The 12,340-nt window shown below is 35.3% G+C and overlaps 1 protein-coding gene across 2 annotated transcripts in view; it reads right to left on the reverse strand.

Annotated features, from left to right (window-relative positions):
- Nucleotides 1–981: 981 nt before the first annotated feature.
- Nucleotides 982–12,340, reverse strand: part of LOC117294883 (fucose mutarotase-like) — a 38,174-nt gene continuing 26,815 nt past the window's right edge. Inside the window, exons 4-6 of one of the 2 annotated variants that reach the window (XM_033777431.1) lie at nt 11,050–11,151; nt 5,678–5,751; nt 982–1,320 (exon numbers count right to left, since the gene is read on the reverse strand). In XM_033777431.1, the coding sequence (XP_033633322.1) occupies nt 1,260–1,320; nt 5,678–5,751; nt 11,050–11,151 (237 nt within the window). In that variant the 3' untranslated portion in view covers nt 982–1,259. The remainder of the gene's footprint in view (nt 1,321–5,677; nt 5,752–11,049; nt 11,152–12,340) is intronic. The other variant, XM_033777432.1, reaches the window with a different exon arrangement.

The raw sequence follows: 12,340 nt of genomic DNA on the forward strand, positions 1-12,340 counted from the left end.
TTGAGTAATTTTTAAAATAGTTTTGGGGTTTGAACCGAAAAAGAAAAATCTACTAGAACCGGACTTGAACCAACGACCTCCGGTACTTAAAATCCAGAACCCTCTCCAGTCAATTTGTCTTTGTTCAAACCCAAAACTATTTAAAAACCAATAGTAAAACAACTTTCTCATAAAAATATAACATGATAAATAATTATAATTTGATGTAAAAGCAATACCTTTCAATAAACAGTGTTCTCTTATGTCAATTTATCGTTAATGGGAATGTATACATTTGGTGATCAGAATCACTCTTAAATAAAAGGAACACGTTGCCTTGGATCGGTCGAGTTGGTCTATAAAAAGCGTTTATAACCGTTTGTTATAAAATGCATATGGTTGGAAAGATGTTTTAAAAGTAGAAAACGATGATCCACACAAACTTGCCTTGAAATTTCGTGGTTTTCCTTTTACTTTGCGAACTAAACCGTGCAATTACGAGGCGTTTTTGTGTGGATCATTGTATTCTACTTTTACAACATCTTTCTACCAATATGCATTTTATTAAAACCGGTTACAGAAGCTTTTCAAAGTACTACTCGTCCGATCCAAGGCAATGTGTTCCTTTAAAGGCAATACAAACTTTCTTGGTATTACAGCAGAATTTGATAGTAAAAAAACATTTTAAGAATCATTTCACTTGGAAGTACTGTGGTCATGGAAAAAGATGTCAGTTTTTGATCCCCCAAATTTGAATCTGAGTAAAAGTTAAAGTCTCAATTCCTGTCTTCCAATTACGAATCACTCCCCTACGTGGACATAACCGCTCTCAATTTTCAGCGATATTTCAAAAGCGCGACCACCTTTTGAAATGAAATATACACAATTAAGTATCCACATTTATTTAAAAAAAAAAAGAAAATGAAATGAATAGATGTTAAATTTGAAGTTAAAAAAAAAAATAATAATAATAATAATAATAATAATAATAATAATAATAATAATAATAATAATAATAATAATAATAATAATAATAATATGAATATGAATAACTGAATAGTTCCAAGGTGTATGGCCCCTTTAAACACCAATTGTATGTAGTTCTATCCTGATCTTTTGATTTTGTAACGAATCTGCATTGTATATCAAATTCATATCTCTACGGACCCGGTCGTGGATTACTTACAGCTTGTCCTACAAGCTAATGTGACATGCCACAAACCACCACAAGAGGTATCGACTCTGTCATTAAATAGTCCCCAAGTGTAAAGGTTAAGGAATCACTGACCGGAGGATATCACTCCTTTCTTCAAGATGAGGTTTCCGTAGAGTGCCTTCTCCCTGTGAATGCAAGAAATGGATCAAGAACCTGATATGTTGTTTGTAGACCACACTTTAAATATTGAGGGTGTAAAACAGGCATGATGACCTTTGACAAGGCAGAAAAAAACATTTACAAAGGCTGACCTACATTCAATGGGGAACTTTTGGGACGCTCGGTGGCAGCAGACTTACCAGGTAAAATCCATTGTTCTTGGCAATGTGCGCATGCTCAGGACTGCATAAAGAATTTTTACCTGGTAAGTCTGCTGCCACCTAGCGTTCCTAAGTCTCCCATTCAATTCAAACGCACTTTTATTTCCATACTTCCTTGAAGACAAAAAAACCTTTTGAACAATGCAAATGCAGAAATTTGATATAAATAATAACAAATTGTAGTAAGAGTGAAAATTGTAAATAAGTATGGAGGCATCTTCAAGAAGCCAAGGCTCGTAGTGAAGCACCTTACAAAACCAGAACAAACTTGATAGTAAACGGACAGACAGGTTGAACAAAGACATGTATGCAAACGACAATAATAAATGAAAAATGTATCATTATCTTTGACCAAAAAACACTTTTGTTGAGAATTTGAGAATAAGCTATGCTAAATACTGGTAGAAAAAGACCTCTTTTATATGTACCTTTAAATCTACCCACATAATAATAACAATAATACCAAAACTTATATATAGTCATGCTAAATACTATGGTAGAAAAGAGCTTTCTACCTTTAAATCGACCCACATAATACCAACAATAATACCAAAACTTATATAGCGCCTTAATCATGTTGACATGCTCTAGGGCGCTGAAAAAAGGGCACTAGTCTAAAACTAAGCAGGTAAAATTGTATGAACAAATTAAAAAACAAGAAAGTGAAATCTTATAACAATAGGAGTAAAAAGTCTTAAAAACATTCAACCTGTTAGTAATACATTTACATGTCACATAATGTGATGCGATCAACCAAATTTAGTCGTTTGTTGAATATGGTCATTTAAAAAATATACATACATTTGAAAAGAACCCAATCTATTGTTATTAAAACCCCAAGTTGCTACCACCTTTGGTTCAAAAGTTGTGGAAGTAGAAACATCAAGAGATGAGAGAAAATGAAATTGAAAAAATATAATTAAAAGTCAAGTTGTTTTATTTAAAAAAAATACATCGCCACCTTTGTTTTCAATGCTAATCAGAGTCACTGTTTTTTTTTTTACTCATATCCATTTGTCAAAAAACCAATAGCATTTAAGGCAAATACATGTACATTTCAAGTGAAGTTTTCCCTCATGACCATCTTTATACCATCTTTAAGTTATGAGCACATCTGTGAACAAAATCTTCAATCTTAACAACCTTGTGCCCAAGGTTGGTTGTACACACCCTTGAAAAGACCAACGTATCAACCATAAAGTCAAAGTTAGGGCTTATAAATAAAAACTTATTTGTACTTTTTGTAAGTGTGTTCAAGCCAAACTAAGTGATATTGGTTACTCTGAAACATAAATTATTAGTCGGGTATTATTCCTCTAAACAAATTGTGCATTATCATGGGAATAAAAGAGTATTGTAATACTCCAAAATAGTAAAATCCAGCTTGTTATCAACTTCTTTTGTCCCTATTTCCTGACAACACTTTTATACCAATTATTTCATTGTGGTCCTTCAAAAGAAGGAAGGCAATAACGCATACCATATCAACAAGTCAAAATAGGACCAGTACCCAACCGCCCCTTCTCTATTCTAATCCGACAATGCCAGCATACCTGGAATACCAGGGGTTTATTATGATACAAAATTGATGGCTACTCCACTTCAACTTCTCACAATGTTAAGTGGGACCACTAAACCAACTTGTCTATTGTTAAACATCAATGACCACCAATTAGCTCCCTCAGAAAGCATAAAAAAATCCAACCCATGATACAATGTAACTTTAACCTTTTCCCCTTTCGGTACCACAACGACTCACTGAAAAACATACGCCAAGGAAAACTCTGTCAACATGTTTATTTGATTTGGAGGTGCAGGCAGAATAACAAACAATTTCCCCAAACTGTTTGATTTTCTGGGCCGAGTTTTAATAGTTCCCACACACTCATTGTCAGGTGTAATAAACCTCAACAACTCAGCGTCTGTCTGTCACCAATACATTAAGCAGTGTGACAACTTAACTCCAGTTCCGTTTTTGGGACCTCTGCCCGGCAGGGGAGACTTATTTGTGGGTCCCCGTAAACCGCAAATAAGAAAAGAAAAAGAAAAAAGAAAGGAAAAAAAAACATGTTTGTATCAATCAACATTTTCATTCCCTGCAATCGAAAGTATTTTTGTGATTCGATTTCAGTGTTGACAAGATATTATTTGTAAGGAGACTAAATGTTTACTCCCCGTTACTTTTTTTTATCCCAGTGACCCTAACACAAGCCTCCCCACGGGTGATTTAGGGGTCTTTGATTTACATATAATACTTGTTTGTGACTACTGTATTCAGATACACGGTCTGGTACCACAATCAATAGATCACTGCTCATAAAACCTCTCAAACAGGTTACCAGACACTCCCATCGTCCCTGCCCCATGATTTTCTCCCAACAGGTTCAAATTGGGGGCATAGACTGTTCCTCTAAAGTCTCTGATCTATATTTCTTTTTTATACTCCAGTGTGTTTGTTTGTAAGGAGGATTTCCTAACCGATAAAAGCTGGCATGGATGGGTTACTTTTACTGGGCCCTACTGTCTCACAAACAAGACCTATTATCTGGACAAATCTGACAAGAATGTCAACTATTGTGGCATTGTTTTTTTAATATGATTTTTTTGTTTTGATGTATGTAGTTTTTTTGTTTTTTATCGTTCCGTTCATTCTCAACGACTGATTGAAGTATCCTTTGTATGTTTATGGTTAGACTTGACAAACACGGAGATAGACTAGTTGCTTTACCCTCAGGTAAATGTGACATAGTTAGCAATGACCCCCGAAGGTACAAAGTCTAACAATCAAAAGGGCAAATATGTATTTCAAATCGGACTAGCATGATTGTGTACATGTATAACTTTCTGGGTGTTTAATTTTTGAATCACTTCAAAGTTATTTTTTCATCTCTACTTATTATCAACAAACCCCACATTTGTCTACCCATATTGATGTAGATCACATGGACAGCACGCCATGGCGATATTTCTCCTCCCAGGGATGTACCAAAAAAGACCGCTACCAAAAGTGACTGCTCTGCGCGCAGCCTCGCTAAAAACTTTCAAGCACTTAATGATGCTTTGTAAGATGCTTAGTACGCGCATTTCAAACTGCAAATATTTTGATGCGGTTCAAAAAAAATAATTATGTTTTACACGGCCACCTTACAATGAGTTGCACATGTCACATGATCAAAGAATAATGAGGGGGGACCAGTTGCTCTTTGACATTTTGCCTCTTTTGCGGGCTACTAGTACTATACTTGAGCATGTGCATAGAGTGGATGGCTTAATAAAAAATGTGCCATACACTGACGCATTCTAATTATCCAATGCCAGGGGTTGTAAGTGAGCATTGTGTGCTGGGAATAATGGCAGAGGCAAGATCACCCCTGGGAACAAGGTTGGTATGGTTGACAGTATAAGGTTCACAGATTTGCACATTACTTTAACGTCGTACAAAGACTGTCATGTTGGGACAAGTTAGCCAGAACTAGTTTTGACTTAAATGCTTTAGTTTTTAAGAAATTAATAAGAGAATTAATGTTGATCTCAAGAGTCCAAAACCTTCTGTTTGAAAATGCGAAAAACATGTTTTTTTATTTCACTATTTTCTTTTGATTCCGATGACCGATTGAGCAGTTTTTTTTTTATGACATCATGTTGGGGTCTTTAAAGCACAGATACTGGTCTCTGACATTATTCAATCCTTGGCATCATTCACTTCATATTCACGGAGAACATGTTTAAGAAAAGTAGGAATGAAGTGACAGGGTTTGCCCTTAACATTTTAGTAACTAGCCAGCAGGACCAGTTTGTTTTCACTGGTCCGTCAGCTTTTGCACTTAGTACAAAAACCATACCAAATACAGATGCTTTTCAAAACTGAACTGGCCAGTAGGACCACTGGAAAGAATAAAAACAGGTCCTAGGGTCCAATTTCATAAAGCTGTTTTAGTGTTTAAAAGCAGAACAACTCTGCTAAGCAAGAAATGAGTGGGGCACCAGTCTCAGCAATGGTGAATGTATGGTATTGTGGCTGGTAATCTATTTTTGCTTAGCAAGATATGTTTGTGCTTAGCAAGTATTCGTGCTTACAGGCTTTATGAAATTTGGCCCAGGTGCTTGAATGGACGAGCATTTGACCACTGTTACGAGAGAGCGCTAAGCGACTGTTTGTTACCCTGTTGCCACGACAGCGAAAGCTTTCTTGGCTCTTTCATAGAACGCAAATCTTTCAATCTTCTCGATACTGACCTGAATAAATCAAAAGTGAAAAGACAAAAAATTTATTATTTTATTCTTCATTTAAAAAAAAAAAACAGTTGCATGGCAAGATTTTTCAGTGAAAGAAATATTTGTAGAAATATTTGTAAAAATATTGTTGTCTCCGAAAACAAATTTACAGATAAAAAAATTCAAGTGAAAAACAGTAGGTAGAAACAGACTTAATAACTCAAGTTCTGTACATTCACGCACTTCCAGAAAAAAAGGAAACCAGGCAAGTCTGCTGCCAACTAGTGTCCTTACAAAGTTATCATTGGTAACAGTTACTATTAGGCAGGTAAAAACAACAAATTCCCTGAAAAAGAATAAACAATAAAAAATAATGTTATGCTTCTCTGGGGATATTTCACCTGAAATGGTCTGGGTATTTTTTGTAGGACACAAAACACATTGTCCACAATAACTATTACTAGCCCATTGAATCGGTCATGCAAGTTGCGAGATAATAATGTTCATTATTATCTCTCAAAAGCAAAAAACACCCTTGTCACGAAGTTGTGTGCATTTAGATGATTGATTCGAGACCTCAAGTTCTAAATCTGAGGTCTCGAAATCAAATTCGTGGAAAATTACTTCTTTCTCGAAAACTATGGCACTTTAGAGGGAGCCGTTTCTCACAATGTTTTATATTATCAACATCTCCTCATTACTCATCACCAAGAAAAGTTTTAAGCTAGTGATTATTATGAGTAATTGCCAATAGTGTCCACTGCCTTTAGTATCTGTTTTGGGTACGAATGAACATACCCCCGGAAGTGATTGAGAGCGCCCTCACGCGGTCAAAAATATGGCCCATTGAATTGTATACAAATACAGCCATCACTACCTACACATCTAGGTATTTGAGGTTTGGAGTATTTAGAAAGTTTGACAAACGTCTTGACTGAAGCATAACACTTCCTATTCAGTTACCCGGCGGTAACCACAATAACTTCCCCCATAACAGTTTCAAATGTCAATGCGATGGACCAATCAATTATCTTACTAAATGGGTTTTATATTCATTCATTGATGTGACTTTTCCACCATCGGACTTTCCATGGAATCGAAAGTAATTTTTATATGATACAAAGTTTTTGTTAGGACATACATGTAACTAGAACAACTGAGTACATGTGTTGTGTGCTGAAAATTGTGAATGGTTTTTCACTATCTTCTCCTGACTCACACGTCGGATTCAGCCCGAATTTCACAAGTTCGTTATTTCATGTATTTTATTGATCACACGAAGCATGAACACTGTCTGCGACTATTTTGTCAGCTCTAGCTAATTTTCCTGCACTGGACACTATTGGTAATTACTCAAAAAAGTTGTTTAGCATAAAAACTTACTTTGTAACGAGCAATGTAGAGCTGTTGACAGTATTGTAGGTTTTGAGAAGGAGGTTATTTCTCACCTAAATATTAAAGATGCTATGTCAGATTTTTGGCCCCAAACATTAAAAAATATATTTTTTTGAGTGAATGGTATTTTAAAGAGTATCACCCGCTCTAACGAAAAAAAGTTTAACTTTTACTTTTAATGGTCAGGAACCATGACAAAAATTTAAAACGTTTCTTATAAAACACATAAGAATTGGTCACGTGATATATTGTCGTGATCCCGACAAAAACTAATTTTGAGCACTTTACTTCACTGCTACTAATAATTGCAGACTTTTTCGGGGAATGGCTCAAATGAAAGCTTGTAACTTTCTGGACCCCCATCAAAATACCTATTGAATTTTAAATCAAAATTTTGGGGTCAAATCGGCCAAAAATCTGACATAGCATCTTTAAAAGACTTCAGGTCTAAAACCTGTCATTGGGTATCCCGAAGCACACAAATTAAGCAAAAAGGGTGTTTATACTTTCATTATTCTCATGCAACTTCGATGACCAATTGAGTCAAAAATTTACAGATTTTTTATTTTACGCATATGTTGGGATACACCGAGTAAAAATACTGGTCTTTGACAATCACCAAAGGTGTCCAGTGCCTTTAAAATCATTGTGGAAATCTCACAAGTGTACAAATTGCATAATTGATACAGTGGAGTGCGTTTGTGATTGGAGAGCAGGTGTTACAACATGAAGGATCTACAAAGTTCCCAACACCCCATGTGAAGTTCGGAACAACAAAACCACACTCAATAAATATCAACAGTCTCCCCCCATTTGTAGCGGCCAAAAGGAGACCCAATGGAATGTTCTTTAGTCAATTCAAACTTCTAGTTACCCCCTCCTGTTGTTCTGTTCCTCTACTCTTTAACGGATTTATAATGTCAGAGGACTGTATTCTTTCCTATTCATTGTCAACTGACAGCCGTAACGCACAACTATAAATATGGAAGTGCCACATAATGGGCATGGTGCCAACCTAAAGTTGTGGAATTTTAATTTTAGGATAAAAAAAGAGAAGGCAACCACAGGAATGTAGTGGTGTCTGTGCTAGGCCTATGGAAGTCAATGATATCATGAAGTAAGGTTAGAATACCACCTGGGAGGGAGGTTACAATTCTGGGCAGTCAACTGAAGAATTCAAAAAGTGGCGGGCACACAAGTCCTTTCTTCTCTATTCTCTCCTCAAAAACCACAAGTCACAAAAGAGAACATGAAATGCGATGCGGGTACTGCCTTTGCAGAGTGGTTGGTGATAAAATAACAAAAATCACGGATTTTCTTTATCTTTACGTTCAATCTTATTCATAGAGGTTTTTTTTTTTTAAGGACTTGTCATTAAGAGCAAAAAAAGAATGAAGTTACCGCCTTTATTTCAAAAATAATTCCATTGTTTGTTAAGTTGATATACGTAATAATATTCTAACGACCTATGGGGTAATTGTTGTTTAACAATGTCCGTACTATTTTCAAGTTAGGTTTGAAGTGAGATAAACACAAAGTCTGCTGACCGGTTTTGTCAAAACTTTCTCATTTCCTATTCTGAATAAGTTTTTATGATCTGTACAATTCCTGTTGTTGTACAAAACAGCTTTGTTGTGCATAATTGTGGGTGTATCCATATATTTGTTATTACCCTTTAAAAGGTTGTTATAAAAAGACAAACAATTGTCTACAAACAATTGTCTTTTAAGTGTTTTTTTTTGTCCTGTGATCTGATGTGTTTTTGTGGGTGGTCTTTTATTTTGCCCTGTTTTGCAGCTATAATATTCCATTGTAAAAATTTTCGGTGGAACACAGCTCTTAACAATAGCTTAACAATAAAACTGCTTTCCTCAAATGACCCTAAAATCACCAGAAAATACAAAACAGAATCCAAGGCACAACAGATATTAAAACGAACGGAGCGTGCCATTATCAAGAATAAAAAGACGAACAAAATTATTATCCCACAAACTCGAAAAAATATTGTATTACGAGCATAAATCATCTTTATGTATGCAATTCTTGTAAACAAGTCAATTGACGGAGGAAATTATGGACATACAATGAACCTGTTTTGAATCAAACAATAAATGAAACAATTATTTCATAACCAACAACAGGTGATTTTGGGGGCTATAACCAAATATAGCTACACAACCTTTGTACACAAATCAGCTTGACTCTTTCACCACACAAACATATGAACCTAAATTACTTCTAGACTTTTGATCCAATGAAATATTTCTCTTATAAAGCAGAGAAAATAATGCACAAAATGTTTCAATTACTTCCCTAATGAACAAGATTTTCTACTCAACATTAGCAGTTTGTGTGCACAAAAAGTTCAGTCTAAATTTGTTGCTATGCAAATTTGCTGGATGAATTTTATCCCTGTGATCTGAGAATTTGAGGCTCAGGAATGATATTTGGTCCTTTGAAATAGTATGTTACGGAGCCACAAGGGATGATCTTAGGCTCTAACAAACACCTCAGGCTATAAAATCAAATTTTGTCAGGTTTTTCCAGGGGCAAAAAAAAATCAGAAAACAGACAAAAGTAGGAATAATGTACGGCCTGAAACAAAAACCTGAGACAACTTTCAAACAGAACTATTGCTTAACACAAGCGGGAGACCAACCAAGGCTGGTTACTGCTATGAGTAGATACTAATTTAGCTAATTAAGGAAATGGTTTATGATGATTAGTAATATATGTATTCGTTTAGTTAATATAAGAGTTTAGTTAAGAAATAGGTAAGTCAAGTTTAAAAATTATCCAGTTAAATTAGGCCGTTTTGAACAAAAAACAAGTTTTACCAAAATACTTATTTTTCTTAGCTTCTATTTGATCCAAATCTATTTAATATTTGAATAAAAGCTGAACGGTAACAAGTTACCCATCCACAGATTGGTCATACACATATGTTTTTTATCAGGGGATTTGAATATTTGGTTCCATTGAAACTTTTAATGGCTATTTTTTTGTTGAGGACTAAGCCCAGAGATTGGAAACTTTACCGTGGGTGGTTGTTAAATACCGGGCAACAAGAGAAGGGGGCAATTCCAAATTCCTATCACAAGTTTCAATTACTTGTAAACGTCAAGTGTGCAATACAAATCCTGGATTTCTTGTTTGTGTGGGTGCATAATTTTCTAATGGAAATAGTTTGTTCGAACCAAGTAAACCAACCAAACATGGTTAAAGGAACACGTTGCCTTGGATCGGACGAGTTGGTCTATGAAAAGCTTTGAAACCGTTTGTTATGAAATGCATATGGTTAAAAAGATGTTTTAAAAGTAGAATATAATGATCCACACAAGTATCACTCAAAATTGCAAGGTTTTCATTTTACGTCGCGAACTAACACGGTCGGCCATTTATGAGAGTCAAAGTTTTGACGAGGTAAAACAAAAGCCACCCAATTTCGAGGCATATTTCGAGATCATTGTATTCTACTTTTACAACATCTTTCTAACCATATCGATTTTATAACAAACGGTTACAGGACGCTTTTCAAAGACCAACTCGACCGATCCAAGGCAACGTGTTCCTTTAAGTTTGAAAAAAAAATAATAATAATAATACAACTGACATCACATGAGGATACTGTCTGCCATTTAGGGGGTCAAATTTTGTGTTAAGAAACACAATACTTTTGGCTAAATGCGCATGGCACTCTACAACACTCTGGGAAATTGACACCCAAAATAGCGCCACCAACAGTTCTTGCGGTGAAGAAGTCATCCAGGGCCTATGTTAAGCAGGAGGTTGCAGGTTCAAGTTCTGCTCAAATTTTTTGTCTAACCCCAAAATAAGTGGAAATTAAATATATTTTCCCCCTTTGTAAAGTCAACAGCAGAAGAGCCAATATAAATGAACTTGATGTATGGGAAAGACACTTACTTTTTGTTCTTCTGAAGCATCTAGAAGACATTGATATTTGTCCCAGACAGGAGTCGGTAGTTTTTCCTCCTTGTGCTTCTCTACAAGTTCCATCACCATGGCCTTGAGGTAATAACACAACAAAATAAACAGTTACAGATAATCGTTTTGTGCTGTCAGTGCAAAAACGTTGTATCTCCTTAAAGGCAGCGGACACTATTGGTAATAACTCAAAATAATTATCATCATAAAACCTTTCTTGATTATGCGTAATGAAGAGAGGTTGATGGTATAAAACATTGTGAGAAACAGCTCCCTCTAAAGTGACGTAGTTTTCGAGATAGAAGTAATTTTCCACGAATTTGATCAAGCATCAGAAAGCACACAACTTCGTGTGACAACGATGTTTTTTCTTTCATTATTATCTCGCAACTTCGACAACCAATTGAGCTCAAATTTTCACAGGTTTGTTATTTTATGCATATGTTGAGATACACCAAGTGAGAAGACTGGTCTTTGACAATTACCAACAGTGTCCAGAGTTTTTTTGAAAGACACTAAAGCACTTACGTCAAGGCCAAATGTGAATATCAAGAGCAAAGAAGTACATGTAATGGGGGCATTGATTTAAGAAGAGTTATTGAAATACCCAATTTGAAAACATTGAGAAGCACATTTAAGCAGAGAAAGTGAAAAGATGAATTGGGCAGGGCTTGAACCCCCCCCCCCCTAAAAAAAAGGAATTATAAATAATTAACAAATTAGAAAAAAGAATTATTTAAAAAAAGCCTACATCAAAAATACGATTGACAACAAATAGTCCAGCTAATCAACGGTTAGAGAATAACCACTCTCACAGGAAACAATCTGAAGTATGCCATTTTAATTCAACCATTACCTTTTTAATTATCTCATCCCATTTTACTTAATTGTTTTCAGGTATTTACTCCTTCCTGTTCTGGTAGAAGCCACACTGTTCACTCTTTTCATTATAGTGCTACCTTAATCCCCCTGTTTGTTAAATTAAAAGTGTCAAATTTTAAACGATGTCAAACTTGAATGAATTCATTTGTACTAGAATACTGATTCACTCCTGATGAAATGTGTACGTGCATTCCGTCCGTGAGGTGGTGAGTCTATCGGGGGAGGTTACAGCTAAGATCTTTAAAATGACAAGTATTGTCCTTAACAAATATTGGCTTTGAATCCTTACAAACTTAAGTACTAGGCAATACCTGTACAATTCTTAAACAGGACTTACATTATTGCATCAGAAGAAAGAAATGAACATTTTAAGGATTCAAGCTGTTGT

This window comes from Asterias rubens, chromosome 9, assembly GCF_902459465.1.
Source record: "Asterias rubens chromosome 9, eAstRub1.3, whole genome shotgun sequence".
Lineage (NCBI taxonomy): Eukaryota > Metazoa > Echinodermata > Asteroidea > Forcipulatida > Asteriidae > Asterias > Asterias rubens.